The sequence below is a fragment of the Schistocerca piceifrons genome, chromosome X (assembly GCF_021461385.2).
Source record: "Schistocerca piceifrons isolate TAMUIC-IGC-003096 chromosome X, iqSchPice1.1, whole genome shotgun sequence".
NCBI lineage: Eukaryota > Metazoa > Arthropoda > Insecta > Orthoptera > Acrididae > Schistocerca > Schistocerca piceifrons.
In genome coordinates this window covers 633,962,215-633,980,272 of record NC_060149.1, presented here as the reverse complement: position 1 = coordinate 633,980,272, position 18,058 = coordinate 633,962,215, and the positions used below count along the sequence as shown (strand labels likewise).

At 39.7% G+C, this 18,058-nt stretch overlaps 1 protein-coding gene across 2 annotated transcripts in view; it reads left to right on the top strand.

Moving 5' to 3' along the window:
* LOC124723150 (exopolyphosphatase PRUNE1-like) overlaps nucleotides 1–18,058 on the top strand; it is a 162,577-nt gene that overhangs the window by 21,154 nt on the left and 123,365 nt on the right. For both annotated transcript variants that reach the window (XM_047248340.1, XM_047248339.1), the window contains exon 3: nucleotides 2,390–2,655. In XM_047248340.1, coding sequence (XP_047104296.1) covers nucleotides 2,390–2,655 — 266 coding nt within the window. The remainder of the gene's footprint in view (nucleotides 1–2,389; nucleotides 2,656–18,058) is intronic.

The following is an 18,058-nucleotide window of genomic DNA, read 5'->3' as shown; positions in this document are numbered from 1 at the left end:
GGTTTTAATGTGTTGCAGAGTGGCTGGCTTTCCCTTTTTATTCCCGTGGTCGGCCAGGCACTGTAATCTGCTTTCATGTTTTACTCTCTTCTGTTTCTAGTGTCTCTGTTGCTTTCTTGTCCTCTTTTGTTCCTTTTAGTGTTCGTTGCCTTCCCTTCGTTCTTGTGGCTTTTCCTTTCTCTCCATTTTGTGTTATATGTTTCATCCGTATTATTCTCACACTTATGGGATTGTTTTATTAGGAACAAGGGACTGATGACATTGTAGTTTGGTCCCTTTCCCTGCCTTTAAACCAACCAACCAACCAACCAACCAACAGAATATCTGAAGACAGTCACAGTGAAAGTGTGCAGAAAAATGTGGTTGCTGAATGTAGAATTCAGCATTTTTTCGCTTTGTGTAAACAGATATGCAGGAATATTTTGATAGGGACCATGGGGTATTTTTTTTTTTACTCTTTGCAAGGCAAAATTATTCAGTGGTAACAATTTTTTGTTAGTAATTGTGAAGTACCATAGTTTAAGGGACATGTGGACACAGTTATTGAATGAAGTGGCGTTGCATGGCACTCTCAGTTTATAAGAGATATTATGAGGTCACCATTTGGAAACAATGTGGCTGGATGGAATGTAGATTAATGCTGATAATTGTTTCAGAAAAGACTGGATAGACTATAGTTTTTGTAGAATTACTGCTGTTTACATGGTAAATGGTGCAAAAATTCTCTCCTACACCTTGACTGTCTCCTCATTTATTAGCCAAGGAAAACAAATAATTATGAAGTGAATCATGAGCTTTAATTGGTTCATGTGACAATGTAAATATAACAGGCCCTTTGTAATTGGCATTGATAACGTCCTATATCACACTGTTGTTGGAGAAGGAATTCAAACTGTGGCAATGAAAAAAGGCAACAGTGTTGTCTAGTCAGTTCATCTCTGTGTGGATGTTCAGGGTTTGTACAGTTTCCACCATACAAAAAAGACAAGTTAAAAGAAATTGTTGACCTTGTGGCATTCTGTAATAAAAGTATAGATGTTCATTTCAGCTCGTCTGATCTATGATTAATATTTCAGAAAATAGCTATTCTGAGCGCAGCAAGTCAGGCAGTGGAATGGAAAGGCATTGGACTCATACTTAAAGGATGGTTCCAATTAATGTCCAGCCATCCAGATTCAGATTTTCCATGATATCCCTAAATCACTTCAGATGAATGAGCGTGGAAGCTATAAGTGATTTTTCCTTACATAAACAGTGTTTTAATTTGCTGATGCTATTGATGTCTTGTTGTAGAAGGTGCACTGCTGTACTCACAACATAAACCATGCCACACAGTTGTAACTGAATTGCACCTGTTGAAGTAGAGAACACTAAAAGCCCTTTCTTGCTGTGTTGTCACTATCTCGACTTGATGACATTGTGTAATAAATGAACAAATCGGTGAGGTTGTTGTACCAAGGATACGACTACAAGCCACCATGTGAATTGCAAACTTGCAATTGACACTGAGGTAAGCTTTTAGTTTCTGTGCACAAGTTAAAATTTCCCCAAAATTTCTATCTTCATGCATGTAGAAAATAGTATTGTGAAAACAAATCTTTCTGAGACACCTGTGCTTTAAACCATATGCCAAAGCAAGATGTCAGCTACCAGCCGCTATTTTAAGTTGCTTATGCGAAAATTTTCATTGGAGAATATGCTTCAGTCACCTATCAAAACATTTCTACATTTACATTTATATTCTGTACCATTACTGCATTTAAGTGGTACAGGTCGAGCAGTATGTATGGCAACAGATATAAATGATAAACAAAATTTCAGACTTCATTTTAATTAATTTGTGTTGGTGTGTATTCAGCTGCTTGTTTGTCAATAATGACACTTTCATGGAAAATGTGCAGCAGTAGATTTGGGCATCTTTGGAAGGATTCAGTGACAATCATATTAGAGTATCCTAAATTGAACTTTCAGTTCATAATTAGCAATACTACCTGTAAATGTTAAGATATTTTTGAATTTTCAGAAAAGTTTCTTGATGTGTACAGACATGTTTAATACAATGATTGGCAAAAGGTCGTTTAACAGAATTCATGCCTTCATTTAATATTATTAGCAAGACTTCAATTTATGCAGGAGGTCTGATTAGCTGGCGTGTTAACTACTCAGATATGGTAAGGAATTGGTATTATTCTGAGCTTGTAGTCATGAAAGCTTTTTCTGCAGGTATTTATCATTTGAAAAGGAATTTATTACTATAGGAACTTAAAACCTATGGGCATGCAGCATTCTCTTTGACAGCATTTGTATCTAATGTATGTAATTATGAGTAATGTGCAAATAACTGCTGTAACTTTTGAATCTTCTAATCCTCTCAACTGTCCTTTTACAGAGACACAATTAACTTCGATTTACTAATGTCATCTAGTGAATTGGGGATTGTGCTGGTTGACCACCATGCCCTCTCTGATAAGGACACTTCTCTTAAGCCGTATGTGATTGAGGTTATTGATCACAGACCTCTTGATCCGGATTGGCAGTGGGAGAATGTAAAAAAGACCATGGAGACTGTTGGTTCATGTGCAACGCTGGTAGCTGAATTATTGATTACTCAAAATGAATTTCCAGTGCCAGAAGAAGTTCTGATGTTACTATATGGTAACTAAATCTGTAACTTTTTAAATATTAATTTTACTGTAACTGTAAAGCATATCCCCCACCTCTTCTCACAGTCAGTTGTCACTTTCCCTGAATTATTTGGTTGTACTATAGCTGTGCATGTTTTAATATCTTAAATTAGAAATTGGGTGTAGTAATAAGATGCTTCTGGTACTTCACTCTACGTGTGATTCAACAGTATGTTTTCAATGTTAAAATTGTAGTGGGGTCATTCCATGTCAAGTCACCCAGGCCTTGACACCAACCATGTCAGATTTTGATGAAACTTGGTACAATTACTTCTCTTATCATCCTGAAAGCACTTGTAAAATTTTTTTGCTCTATCTCGTACAGTTTTTTTTAATAAATTTTTAAAGTTTTTAGATTTGGCGTTGTTTCAGCAGTCAGAAATCGTAACTTAAACGTGTCCTCACAACTAAAAAAATTTGTACATTAAAGAATACTCAAGATATCAGTATGAAATTTTGGAATAAGTTTGTGTATCATATCTAAATGTTTAAAAAATTACCATAAAGATATATTAAAATCTTCCAAATGAAATGACCTGATAGAAAGCTCAAGTTTGCTTTAAAATACTCTTAATTGTGTAGGCTATTAGATAAAAGAAAAATTATGTTGGCTTTTTAACCTGTTTAATAGTTATCTAATTTTTAAAATAATATTAATTATATTTTAAAAATAAAAAGTGCCAAGTGACTTAGACACTGAAAATAAGTTTTTGTCTTCTTGGAGTAACAATGTACGCTTGGAGTTTGTTTTGTTACTCCTGTGTTTTGAAGTAAAAAATTATTACAGTGTTAAATAGTGCTTGGATAGTATTTTATTAAGTTTATTCGAACTTTCAGTAAGTACTGTTACTTTGTTTACAGAGATTCTTTTCCAATATCCTATAAAAGTAACCAGAACAGTAATCAGACCAAAAGTGAAATCAGTATGTCAGATATTCAAACCTGTAGCGTAGGGTTATTTAAAAAATCTGACTGTTTCCAAACAACCTACACACCTTCAAAAAAGTTACAACCGGTATCTGAATTGAGTGAGGAAGAAAAAGATTTGATCCACTTACGATCTGGAATTAATCTGTGTGAATTTAAGAATATATGTTCACACAACAGCTACTACTTTTTAAATGTTTTTGAAAAGTATCAAACAACATGTGTAGACCCACTAAAAAAATACAAAAAGCCTATCAAAAAATCGTTGAGAAGTGTAGGCTTTTATCTTTCTAAACAATTACTGACAAAAAATATTAGCATAAAACCTGGACAAAAGCTTTGCTCAACATGCCATAACTTTTGTGAGGAAAAATTAAGAGTTGGAAGTCAATGAAAGTGAAACAGATGATGAAGTCATGTTTGAATTAGAATCATAGGAATCCAGAAATGAATCCCTCGTACAAACAAACATTGCTCTTGATAATTTAGGTTTAACACCGATAAAGCTTCATGGCTTGTCAGAACAAAGTAAAGGGTCTTATTTTAAAAGGAAGGTTAGCAGTATTGAAAAGACTGCAAAAAAGGTGGTTTCAAAAGCATTAAAATATGATGCACCAAGTTCTGATGATGACGAAGAAGATACAAGTGTGGTTGAGAAAGCAAAGGATTTTGGTGTAATGATTTCTCTTATAAAAGAGAAGATTTCATCTGTTGGGAGGTCAAGAAAAATCCAGATTCTGACCTTGGCTCCAGGTTCTTGGAGTCAAAATAAAGTGATGAAAGAATTTAATGTAAGTGAGTACATGGTGCGACAAGCTAGAAAGCTAAAATCTGAAAAGGGTATTTTGGAAACTCCTGGTCCAAAAAAAGGTAAAACTCTTTCTGAAAATACAGTAAGACTTGTAACAGATTTTTATGAAAAGGATGAAAGTTCCAGAGTGCTACCTGGAACAAAAGACAAAGTAAGTGTTCAAAAAAATGTGTACATGCAAAAAAGACTCATTTTGTGTAACTTGAGAGAACTCTATTATTCTTTCAAATGGGAGAATCCTGAGGTAGAAGTAGGATTTTCAAAATTTTGTTTCTTGAGACCTAAATGGTGTATCCTTGCTGGTGCTGCAGGCACACACATTGTATGTATATGCAGTATCCACCAGAATGTTAAACTATTACTGGATGCTGTGAAAATTGAAGGATCTTATAAAGACCTAATTAAGATGCTTGTGTGCAACACGAAAAACCAAAACTGCATGCTACATCATTGCGACAGCTGTCCTGCAAATACTGCACTAACTGAGTACTTAAGTGAAAAACTAAGTGAAGAAGAAGAAATTGTAATCAGTCAGTGGGTTAACACAGACAGGGCAGAAATGATCAAACAGTCTATCAGTGTTGAAGACTACATTTCTTTATTGGTTAGGTCATTGGAAAAGCTCACCCCGCACTCGTTTATAGCAAAATCCCAATCAGCAGCCTTTAAAAGATTGAAAGAAGACCCACCACCCAAAACAGCAATTATTGTGATGGATTTCAGTGAAAATTATTCCTTTGTTATACAGAATGAGATCGAAAGTTACCACTGGAATAGAGGTGGTTGTACTCTACACCCAACAATGTTTTTGTTTCCAACCACTGTTTTATTAGTGATGACCAAGAACATGACACTGGTTTTGTTAACTTTGTACAAAAAGAAATTACAAAGTGGCTGTCATTACATCATACTGACATTGACTCAGTTCACTACTTTACAGATGGTTGTGCTGGGCAGTACAAAAATAGAAACAGTTTTAAAAATTTGACTGAACACTTGAGAGACTTTAATTTGAAGGCCCAACACTCTTTTTTTTGCAACAAGTCATGGGAAGTCAATTTGTGATGGCCTAGGAGGAACTATTAAAAGAATTTTAAGGAAAGCCAGTCTACAGCTTTCAGACGAAGAACAAATAAGGACAGCAATCGATGTGTACAAGTTTTGTGAAAAAAATATTGAAAACATTCATTTTCACTTTGACAAAAAAGAAGCTGATTTGCTACGGTTAAAACTAGAAAAACGTTTTTCAGCAACCCGAACCATTCCTGGAACAAGAAGTTTTCATAACTTCAAACCACTTCAACAAACAACCTTGAAATTAGAAGGACTACAGATAATGTAAAACCCTCCTTAGTCTTTTCTTTCCATTCTTCTTCTGATTGGGTTTGTGTTGAACCATCCATAAATAGCTATGTGGCTGCAAATTGTGATGGTAACTGGTACTTTGGACTGGTAAAAACAATATTCAATGATGAAGAAGATGCAGAAATTCTATTTCTACATCCTTCAGGACCAGCTGCATCATTTTATTGGCCTGAAAGAGAAGATTCTTGCATAGTGCCTTTGGAGCACATAGTCTGTGTAGTAGACGCACCTCAATCAAGCGGCACTGGAGGAATGTATTACTTCAAAAAAGACTGTATCAAAAGAACTGAAAGCTCATGGATGAAATGGAAAAACAGTTTGAATCAGCATTAATGTTTATTAAAATGACAAAATTACTCAAAAAATTCAGTGTTTCAAGCAATCAGTTGGGTTATACATAAGTGCCGTAAGTACACTATCTTTGTACATAATTCTAATGTAATCTACTATAATAAATAAACATGTTAAAAGCCATCATTATTTTTGTTTTATCAAGTCGTCTATATGTTTAGGAGTAAATTAAAACAAATTTGAGCGTTCTTTCAGGTCTGAGACTCTAGATATTGCAATTCTTATAAAACGAAACATCCGTTAAAAAAAAATTACATATATTTTTTTTTTCATAGAAAATATTAATATATTTTAATAGTATCATTTTTATCTTCAAATATGTATAATAAATAAACTTGCTGCAAAAATTCATGATGTTATCAAAAAGAGTTTTTTAGATAAGCAATTTTAAAGTTTTGAATACAAATTAAATTTACTATTTCCGAAGGTTCGGAAAACGCAAAACATAAAAACTTTAAAAATTTATAAAAAAACTATAAGAGTTACAGCAAAAAAAATTAGCAGGTGTTGTCAGGATGGTATTAGAACCATTTGAGCCAAATTTCATTAAAATCTAAGGAGGTGGGTGTAAAATTTATTTTTTATTGGGTGATTTGATATGGAATGACCCAGTGCAAAATGCGGCTAAATGTATGAGGGCATGGTGAAAACTAATGCTTACGAATCCTTTATGTGAAAACTTTTAAAGCCTTCTGAATAAAACAAACATTATTAATATTATACATCACTATTCAAGTAAAGTTTTGGAAACAGATGAAAATCAGGTGGACCAAACTGGGACTCCTGGGGCATTGGGACTCCCGGCAATGTCCATCCTGCCAGGTGGCCTTTGGCGGTTGCGTGGCGCCCGTGGGGAGGGCCCCTGGTCGGAGTGGGTGGCATCAGGGTGGATGGCACGCGATGAAGTGTAGTCCATCATCTCTTGCTGGTGGTGAAACACCAGCAGCCTCTAAGCGTTCAGAAGCTCAATTCAACGCACAGAAGTATGACCCCAAATCATTCCCCTCCATGGCCACACCATGGGACGAATGTCAGGCTAAGGATGGCACCGGATCTTATTCATCCCGGTACCTTGTATGTTTGAGAGCTGTTGGGGAATCTTTCATGATGATGAAGCCTCATTTTTTGTTGAGCATTTAGAGGACAAGCTTGGGGAGGTGGAGGGATTGTCCAAAATGAGATCTGGGTCAGTCTTGATCAAAACAGCATCCTCTGCTCAGTCACGGGCATTACTCGCTTGTAACAAGTTGGGGATGTTTCTGTTACCATCACGCCACACAAGAGTTTAAATAAGGTCCAGTGTATTATATTTCATAGGGACCTTCTTTTGCAGTCTGACTATGAGCTGCACCCCAATTTAGAGCGGCGAGGTGTAAATTTCATCTGCTGTGTCCCACAGGGTCCGATGGATAATCAGGTTGCCACCGGTACCTTCATCTTGGCCTTTGAGGGTGATACATTGCCTGAGAAGGTCAAGGTGATGGTCTACCAGTGTGATGTAAAGCCCTATATCCCTCCTCCGATGCGGTGCTTCACATGTCGAGATTACGGACAACCATCACATCCATATACTCCATGTGTTCCGCCTCCTATCTGTGTCAACTGCGGAGAGCACCATTCACCTTGCTTGCCAGGCAGCAGGATTCTCCAGAAAGAAAGGAAAATCATGGAGTACAAGACCCTGCACTGACTGACCTACACTGAGGCTAGGAGAAAATTTGAATGCCTGCATCCTGTACGTATGTTGTCGTCCTACACCGCCGCTACAACAGTTCTGGCATCATCAGCTCCGCCAACTCCAGTCGCCTCTCAGAACCTTAAGACTGCACCTGCCCTTTTGATGGTGGGGGAGGGGGAGGGGCATTTCCCTCAGTGTTGCTCCCACACCATCTACTTCGGGAGCAACATCCACCCAACCATCTGGGACGTCTGTCCCCACTTCTAAGCAGGAGAAGCATAAGTCTTCTTCGGATTCCCTCGCTAGGAATGGGTCACTTGGGTCACTCCCTTCCCAGGTTTCTGCTAGTGGGGAATATGACACCAACCAGTGGCTGAAGAGCTCAAAAGCAGCTGGTTGTAGGGCTTCATGCTCATCCTCAGTCCCGTAGACTGAGCCAGTGAAGTCCTCTCAGTCAGGGAAACACAAGAAGCAGCGGGAGACATCCAAAAAGAAGACCCCTAAGACAAAGGAAATGGCAGTGGCACCCACACCACCACTACCTATAAGTTCTACGTCTGAAGATGGGCTGGAGATTTTGGCATCTGCTGAGGACCTAGATCTCGCCAGACCCTCAGACACAATGTGTATAGACTTCTCAGGCAATAAGTAAGTGGCAGCAGGTGACTTTGAGGCGTAAACTGCCACAATGAATGTTCCATGCCTTCCCAGTCTCCCAATGATGTATCCTCGAGTGGAATTGCCGCGGTTTTTTCCACCACCTGGTTGAGCTACAACAACTTTCCACCAGATTTCTGCATTGCCCTTAAGGAAACCTGGTGGCCGGCAATGCAGACCCCTGCCCTCCGTGGCTATAAGGGATATTACAGGAACCATAGTAACTATAATAGTGTGTCAGGTGGAGTTTGCATATATGTCCTGAACTCAGTATACAGTGAACCTGTGCCCCTTCAAACCTCACTTGAAGCTGTGGCTGTCAGGATAAGGACAACATAGGAAATAACTGTCTGCAATGTATATTTTCCTCCAGAAGGTGCAGTATCCCTGAAAGCATTGGCTGCATTCATTGATCAACTCCCTAAACCTTTCCTCCTTTTGGGAGATCTTAACGCTCATAACCCCTCGTTGGGTGGTACAGCTATAACTGGCCGAGGCCGAGATGTCAAAAACTTACTGTCACAACTCAGCCTCTGTGCCTCTTAAATACTGAGGCTGCCACACATTTCAGTGTGGCAGATGACACATATTCGGCCATTGATCTCTTGGTTTGCAGTCCTGGCCTTCTCCCATCTATCCACTGGAGAGCACATGTGGACCTGTGTGGTAGTGACCACTTCCCCATCTTTGTGTCACTGCCCCGGTGTCAGGCCCACGGATGCCTGCCCAGATGGGGTTTAAACAAGGCGGACTGGGAAACTTTCACCTCTGCTGTCACCCTTGAATCTCCCCCACATGGTATCATTGATGTGGTGGTTGAGCAGGTAACAACAACAATCGTTTCTGAAGCACCTAGTAGCCTTTAAACAGCTCTGTGCCCGCATCCACCATCTTATCAAACGATGGAAGCAGGTGTGTTGGGAGAGGTACATGTCGACCAGTGGATGCCATATGTCACCTTCGCAAGACTGGGCAAAGGCCAAACGAGTTTTTGGGTACCAGACCCCAACAGGTGTTCCTGGTGTTGACATAAATGGCGTGTTATCTATCGACGCAAACGCGATTGCCAAGCACTTTGCTGATCACTATGCTCGTGCCTCTGTTTTGGAGAATTACCCTCACACTCTCAAATGGCAGATGGAAGGGAAAGTGATTTCGTTGGCTACACGCCACAGTGAACCCTATAACGCCCCGTTTACAGAGTGGGAGCTCCTCAGCACCTTTGCATGTTGCCCCGACACAATTCCTGGGCCGGATTGGATCCACAGTCTCTCACCTGACTACAAGCGGCATCTCCTCGTCATCTTCAACCGGATGTGGTGCGATGGTCTCTCTCCATCACAATGGTGTGAGAACACCGTCATTCCGGTGCTCAAACCTGGTAAGAACATGCTTGACGTGGATAGCTATTGGCCTATTAGCCTCACCAACGTTCTTTGTAAGCCGCTGGTGTGTCGGCGGTTGAGATGGGTTCTGGAATCATGTAGCCTCCTGGCCCCATGTCAGGGTGACTTCTGGCAGGGTCACTCTACCACTGATAATCTGGTATCCCTCGTGTCCGAATGGCATTTTCCAGATGCCAGCACCGGGTTGCTGTCTTTTTTGACTTAGGTGAAGCATATGACATGACCTGGCGACATCGTATCCTTGCCATATTGTAAGAGTGGGGTCTCCGGTGCCCGCTTCCGATTTTTATACAAAACTTCCTGTCGTTTCATACTTTCTGTGTACAAGTTGATGCCTCCCATAGTTCCCCACATATCCAGGACAATGGCGTCCCACAGGGCTCTGTATTGAGTGTCTATCTGTTTTTAGTTGCCATTAACAATCCAGCAGCAGCTGTAGGGCCTTCAGTCTCACCATCCCTGTATGAAGACGATTTTTGCATTTCGTACTGCTCCACCAGTACTGGTGTTGGTGAACAGCACCTAAAGGGAGCCATCCAGAAGGCACAGTCATGGGCTCTAGCCCACGCGTTCTAGTTTTCAGCTGCAAAGTCGTGTGTCATGCACTACTGTCGGTGTCGTACCGTTCATCCGGACCCAGAACTTTACCTTCATGATGGTCCACTCACTGTAGTGGAGACATATCGATTCTTAGGACTGATTTTTGACGCTCGATTGACTTGGCTTCCTCACCTTCGTCAGCTTAAGTGGAAGTGGTAGCAGCACCTCAATGCCCTCTGAGCAACACCAATTGGGGTGCAGGTTGCTCTACTTTGCTGCAGCTCTACAGAGCCCTTGTCCAATCCCGAATTGACTATGGGCGTGTGGTGTATGGTTCGGCAGCACCCTCAGTGTTGCATTTACTTGACCCTGTGCACCACTGCGGGGTTCAACTAGTGACAGGAGCTTTTAGGATGCGTCTAGTGACCAGTGTACTTGTGGAGGCTGGGGTCCCTCCATTGCAGATCAGATGTGCACAAGTGCTCGCCAGTTGTGCTGCACGCATCCGTAGTTCTTCTGAGCATCCGAATTACCGTCTCCTTTTCCCGCTCACAGCAGTCCATCTCCTGCATCGGCGGCCCAGGTCCGGGCCAACGATAACAGTTCGCATGCGGTCTCTTCTCTCTGAACTGGAGTCCTTCCCTTTACCACCTCTACTTGCGGTCCGTTTATGTCCGCCTCCATGGTGTAAGCCTCGGCCGCAGCTTCGTCTTGACCTTTTGCATGGCCCTGGGGCCTCCATTAACCTCACCACTCTTTGGTATCACTTCCTCTCGGTTATTGATGTGTTCTGGGGCTCTGATGTGGTTTACACGGACGGCTCGATGGCTGATGGTCATGTAGGCTTTGCGTATGTTCATGGAGGACATATTGAACGGCAGTCCTTCCCAGATGGCTGCAGTGTTTTCACTGCAGAGCTGGTGGCCATATCTCGTGCTGTTGGGCACATCCGCTCATTCCCTGGTGCGTCATTTCTCCTGTATACTGACTCATTGAGCAGCTTACAAGCTATTGACCAGTGCTACCCTCGCCATACTCTGGTAGTGTCCATCCAGGAGTCCATCTATGCCCTGAAATGGTCTCGTTGTTCAGTGGTGTTTGTGTGGACCCCAGAACATGTTGGAATTACAAGCAACAAACTTGCCAATTGGCTGGCCAAACAGGCAACGCGGAAACTGCTTCTGGAGATAGGCATCTCCAATGGTGACCTGCGTTCTGTCTTACTCCGCAGGATTTTCTGGCTTTGGGAGACGGAATGGCATAACAGTATGCACAACAAACTGTGTGTCATTAAGAAGACTAGGAATATGTGGAAGCTTCCCTGCTGTCCTCTTACAGGGAATCAGTTGTCCTCTGCTGGCTCCGCATTGGCCACACATGGCTAATGCATGGTTACCTAATCCGTCGCGAGGACCCACTTCTGTGTCGCTGTGGCTCCCAAATGAGTCTTCCACCTCTTGCTGGACTGCTCACTTTTGGCCGCCCTTTGGTGAACTTTCAACTTTCCCAGCTCCCTACCTTTGGTGTTGGGCGACGATGCCTCAGCAGCAGCTTTTGTTTTATGTTTTATCCGTGAGAGTGGGTCTTATACTTCTATATAGGTTTTAGCGCATGTCCTTTGTCCCTCTGTGTCCTCCACCCCAGTGCTTTTAGGGTGGAGTTTTTAATGTGTTGCAGAGTGGCTGGGTTTTCCTTGTTATTCTCATGGTCGGCCAGCCACTGTAATCTGCTTTCTTGTTTTACTCTTCTGTTTCTAGAGTCTCTCTTTTGTTTTCTTGTCCTCTTTTGTTCTTTTTAGTGTTTGTTGCCTTTCCTTCATTCTTGTGGTTTTTCCTTTCTTTCCGTTTTGTGTGATATGTCTCATCTGTTGTATTGTCATACTTACGGCATTGTTTTATTAGGAACAAGGGACCTCATAGTTCGTTCCCTTCCCATCTCTTTTAAACCAACCAAGTAATAATGGCCTGTCAGACCATGAGGCACAGGTGGTGGTGATGGTGGTGGTGGTGGTGGTGGTGGTGGTGATGATGATGATGATGATGATGATGATGATGAAAGGAAGCAAGGTATGACAAATTTATTTCTCCAAACATTATCACATCCTTTAATTGTTCCTTCTCATTTAAAACAGTGCTCGGACCTGAGCATTACTAATAAGCAACCGATTTGGATAACTAATCATGTAAGAATGTCATGTAGGGTGAAACAGGAGCTGTATCATAATAGGGACAGTCAGTCTGGTAACAGAATTCTACCTCAAATATTTCTACAAAGTGTTGGGGAATGTCAACAGACATACTAAAACAATAAGTTAGACTAATAGAATAAAGAGCTCTCAGAACAAAATTAAAACTGTATATCAAATTGTCAAAGAGGTGTCAGTGCAGAATGTGGATGCTCAATATATTACACCTCTCTCCCACGAGAATGAAACTGTTTGTGATCCACCAGAGTTGCGCAATATGTTCAGTAACCACTTTTTGTCGGTAGTTTGCAAGTTAAAATACAATTTTTAGTGTTGTAGATAAATATGTAGAACTCTTGAAAGCTGATGTTCCAAGACACCTAAATCAAACACAGCTAAAGGAAACAAACAAAATGCTTAACAGTTGCGAAACACAGTGCATACAATTTGTGACATGGAACTCTAGTAAACTCCTGTCTGAAGGTGGTCAGACGGTGAAGTTAACCATCTTAAATTCTTGGGACTGAGGATAGATGGAAGGCTTTTTTCGAAGTATCATGTTCATGATCTTGGGCAGATACTGAATGCTTCTATCTTAACTATAAAAATTATCTCAACTGTCTCTGACCCTGAAATTAAAAGACTTCTTTACTCTACGTGCTTTCATGTTATTGCCTTATGTGGTGTTATGTTTCGAGGCAGTTCTGTGCACTCCCCAGGAATATTCTTAGCTCAGAAACTGGTAGTGAGACCTGCTGTGTTAGTTTGTGAACTTGATGTAGGCTGTTGCTCAGGTGTTAAGGAATTAAGTCTGCTGTCCAGGGCCGATTCAAGAACATTTTTTTTTCACAACTGATTTATGATTCCCCACCTTCCCCCTTTTCCCTTGTCCCTCCTACACTTTCATCCATTCAGTTTTCACTGGTAATTATGATATACACTATATTCAATCCGGTGCTTGGGCAACCTTGGTGCCCCACTTAGCTTAATGTGTCAAACAGCTGCTACTAATTGTGATACATGCTGTATAGAAATCTAACAGTTGGGGTGCCCTTGGCACCTCTCTCAGCGTGTTGGTTGGGACTTAAACCGGCACTGCTGTTGTCCCTGTACACACATTCCATTGAGGGATTTGTTGTTGACAGTACTGATTCATTCAGAGGCAGTTGCAAGTCATACAGTGGACACTAGGTAGAAAGACAGTATATACTGCAATAACACTTCCTTAACCATTGTACAAAATGAATGTTGACTACTCAGCATGTTACATTTTCAATAGGTTTCCAACAGAATTGGAAAAATAAAGTGATATACCCAAAGTACTCAAATCCAAGTTGAAAGGTTTCCTTGCGGCACTCTTTCTATCCCGTGTAGTTCTTCTCAGTAATTGAGAACTTTTCTATGTAATGTGTTGTTCTGTTCTCATGTTTTATTAAGTCTTCAATTCTTTGTTTGTAAATCTTGTAACCAGGATTCTGTAAATTATGTACTGACTCGTTCCATGATAAAGTGGCTTTGACTTACATGATCTCACAGACCCAGATAAATTTATTTAAAATTTCCACGTTATGACATGTTGAAAAATGGAGGCATGTAATTAATTTGTTGTGTGTTGTTGCTTGATAATGTCCAAAGGACCTAAATTGACTAATCACCAACAAAACAGTGTATTAAGGAAAACACCATGGCCTCAAGGAGGAAAAGATTGCTGTCAAGAAATTATATATTTACTGAGGTGACAGAAGTAGAATGTACATTAAATTTAGATGGGTAAAAAGAATAATTTCTTTTGTTGGCAAACTGTGCAGTGATTCTGTATGAAAGATTATGGTGATAGTAGTAGTCTTCAGGCTACATGGCACAAAGAATGGTAAGTGTGCTGGCTTAGGATAGGTAAAGAGGTATGAATGAGGTGTAATTGACTCTGAGGTAGGCTGCAAAAATCCATGCAGTATTTAAGAACTGCAGCTATAAGTAATGACAGTAGGTGCAAATAGAATAAATATGTAGGAGAGAATGAGAAACAGCTTAGAAATGGACAGTAAGAAATAGTGGGGGACTAGTGTTAAACTAGCCTGCAGACAACACTAACACGCTATTTCTGTCATGTGCCTGTTCATGCTCATCTTGTGCAAATTCATACATCTGTGCATTCTGCTCTTGCATCTAATTGTGTGTGTTGTCATGATTTCTTATTTCTGTGCTGTTTAGAGTAAGTTGTAATGAAATGGTTATAACAGTTTTGATCACCCTGTATGTGTTGTGGTAGAAAGAGATCACATTTTGAGCCCAGTGAGTAATGTGGCAAGTGTATTAGGCAAGCAGTTCAATGGCCATGATCATAACATAATTAAAACATCCTTTTCAGACATTCGACAGGTGTGTTTCCTGCTCTTCAAGTAGCATTGTTTTGAGTATGAAAAATAATTGTCATTGTAAGTGACAAAGCCAGTTCCTGTGTTTGACAGGACTTAATATGAAATGCCAAAAATGTACAAGACACACTATGCAAAAATTAATATTAACTTGGGTTATTCTTGCCATGTCTGTTACAGTACTTAATCTGTATGTATCTTGTTGGCAGGTTTAGCAATCTTGAGTGGTTCAAATTTAGCGAAACATTGGGCTCCTGGTATCTGGAAGCTGATGGAAAAACCCCTGACCACCATTACTATAACCTTCTTACATGCCTCAGTTGCCTCAACTGCAAACAACTGGGAACATTATACATTTTGTTACTAGGATTCCAGAGGAACATGAAACAAAACTCTCATCCTCAAGATGAGTCCCATGCCTTGGTTGTTAATGGATATTGAGGTGCTATACACATTATTATGCAACCAATGAGACGCCTACCACATCTCAGCTACATTTCGTTTGTGTATGAAGGGCCATGCCTAGGTGGTTTTGTACTCCCTTAATTGCCTGTGGCAGCATAAATGGCTCCCAACAGCATGAACAGATGAAGCCCCATAGGCTGGCGTGGACTGCTGGTGAATTCTTACATTATAATGCCTTCATCATTATGAAGAGTGAGGGATACATGAAAAAGTATCCCCATTTTATATGCAAATTAATGTGCAGAGAATTACTAAGCCTCAAAAGCAAGTTAAATACGTACTTTACAGTACCATGCTGCTAGAGGCAGTGAAATCAAACAAGTGCCAAAGATTAGTTAGGTCTTGAAAGTCATTAAAATACTGATAAAATGCACAGTTCCATTGGATAAAGTACGTCACTTCAAGCCATTGTGTGATATACTCCAGCAGAAATGGAAAGATGAAAAGTAGAGCCGAAGTAAAAATAAAAATAAAAAATAAAAAAAATAAAAAAAAACACTTATAAAATAAGCAAATACTGAACTGGAAGAATGTGCCTCTGCTTTGAAGCATTTAATTTGTTAAATGAAACTGTATGGTTCCGGAGACCTTTCAGAGTCTCAAACTTCTATGATGAATTTAGAATGAAATTTTCACTCTGCAACTGAGTGTGTGCTGATATGAAACTTCCTGGCAGGTTAAAACTCTGTGCCAGACCAAGATTCAAACTCGGAACCTTTGCCTTTTGCAGGCAAGTGCTCTACCACTGAGCTACCCGAGCATGACTCATGACCTGTCCACACACTTGCCCCCAAAAGGCAAAGGTTCCGAGTTTTAATCTGCCAGGAATTTCCATCTATGATGTATATATTTGGATTGAGGAAGGAGTGCTCTTGCCTGAACACATTGACCAGGTTAATTCAATAGTTTGCTTATCATTTCAGAACTAAATTAAGATTTTTTTAGAGATCTTAATGTTCCAGATTTCTCTGTTTTAAATATTTAGTAATAACCAAGCAGTTAACAAACAGTGCAAATTCTAACAGCTCTTTTTCTGGATCTCAGATTTGAAAAATTGTCCAATTCTCCAAATGATTTCAGGAACAAATTTCAAGTGTAACTTCAAAAATATTGAAATTGTAGAGTTATCTATGCTGTTATTTTTAAAGGTCTTCAACTGTGCTTTAATTTGATATGCAACACAATGCTACTGTAAGATTAATTTTGCAGAAATTTTGATTTTTCAAGAATCCAAAAAAATCTAATTTTTGCTCATATGTTTCTGAAGTATTTAGCTTTGATAAAATTTAAAAATGAGAAAGAATGGGTTGAAACAGACTACTCATTCTTAAATTTAGTTCTGCAACACACTATTTTTTCTTAGCAATTGTAGCTTTTAGTCTACTGTTACATGACAGTTTTTCTTCTGAAGTGTTTCCAGATATTGTTTCATGTATCATATACTCTGTTTTGTGTTGCAGTAATTCTTTTGGGTACTTACTGGCAACACTATATTAGTCACAACTGAAGCTGCCTTTGAATGTAATCGGCCTGATATTCTGTTGATAGTTCACGTTTGGTGTGCAGAGGGAGGCAAACTAGTTTTCTGATTATACAACATAGCTTGCAAGAAGTGTAGTTTCTCATAACCTATGATTCTGCTGCAAATAAATCATTTTTACTTAAAGATGGAAAACAGTTCTGCCACTGGGCCATAAGCCAAGCCACACAGCTTTCATTAATTGTGTACTAAAATTAAGATAATTTGAACTAAAACGTCTTTGTGTTTCTTGCCTTCATTTCTGATGGATTAAAACACAATGCAGTGGTATTCAATCTAATACAATTAGACTAACAAGAAACAGAGAGAGAAATGAGTATTTTATGACAAGTCGCAGTCAGCATTGTCTATGAACTGAGGAAAGTGGGTGAGATATTTAATACAATAACGAAAATCCAAGACAAAAAGTTTATCTTAAAGAGATACACTGGCAGCAAATCAGACAAGGTAAAGTGTGTCTTCCATAGGAAAGGAATTGAAATTGCTTATAGAACAACCAATAACTTGAGAACTAAGCTTTAGCATACTCTTCGAAAGTAAACCATACATTTGAAAAATCCATAGTATACAAACTATCATGCTAGGACTGTGACAAAAGCATAAGCCAGACTGACGGACTGTTCAATATGTTTTTAATAGCATTATTATGGCAATAACAAAATGGCACTGCGTTACACACACTAGAGGAGGAACATCACATTGGCACTGTTAAAAAAAAGAATCCCTAAATTTGAAATACGTTAAACAAGAAAAGAACAGACTCTTCTGCTGCTGCCCCATGGGCACAGGCTCTTTCAACCCACTAGACTGTTCTTAATTTCATATCTCAAGAACTTTTCTCCATCTTGAAACTTAAACCACTGTTTGTACTGTTTGTGAACACACATGTGAAATAAGTGTTTCTGAGGTTATTCCAAAATATACATTTGTTGGATTTTAGTAAAATCAAGCAAATGTTAATGTTACCATGTTACATTTCAAATCAAGCACGGAGGACATAGAAAGCAGATGAGCACAGCCAAGGGGTGCATTCCTAACCAAAAGAAGCCTACTAGTATCAAATATTGGCTGTCA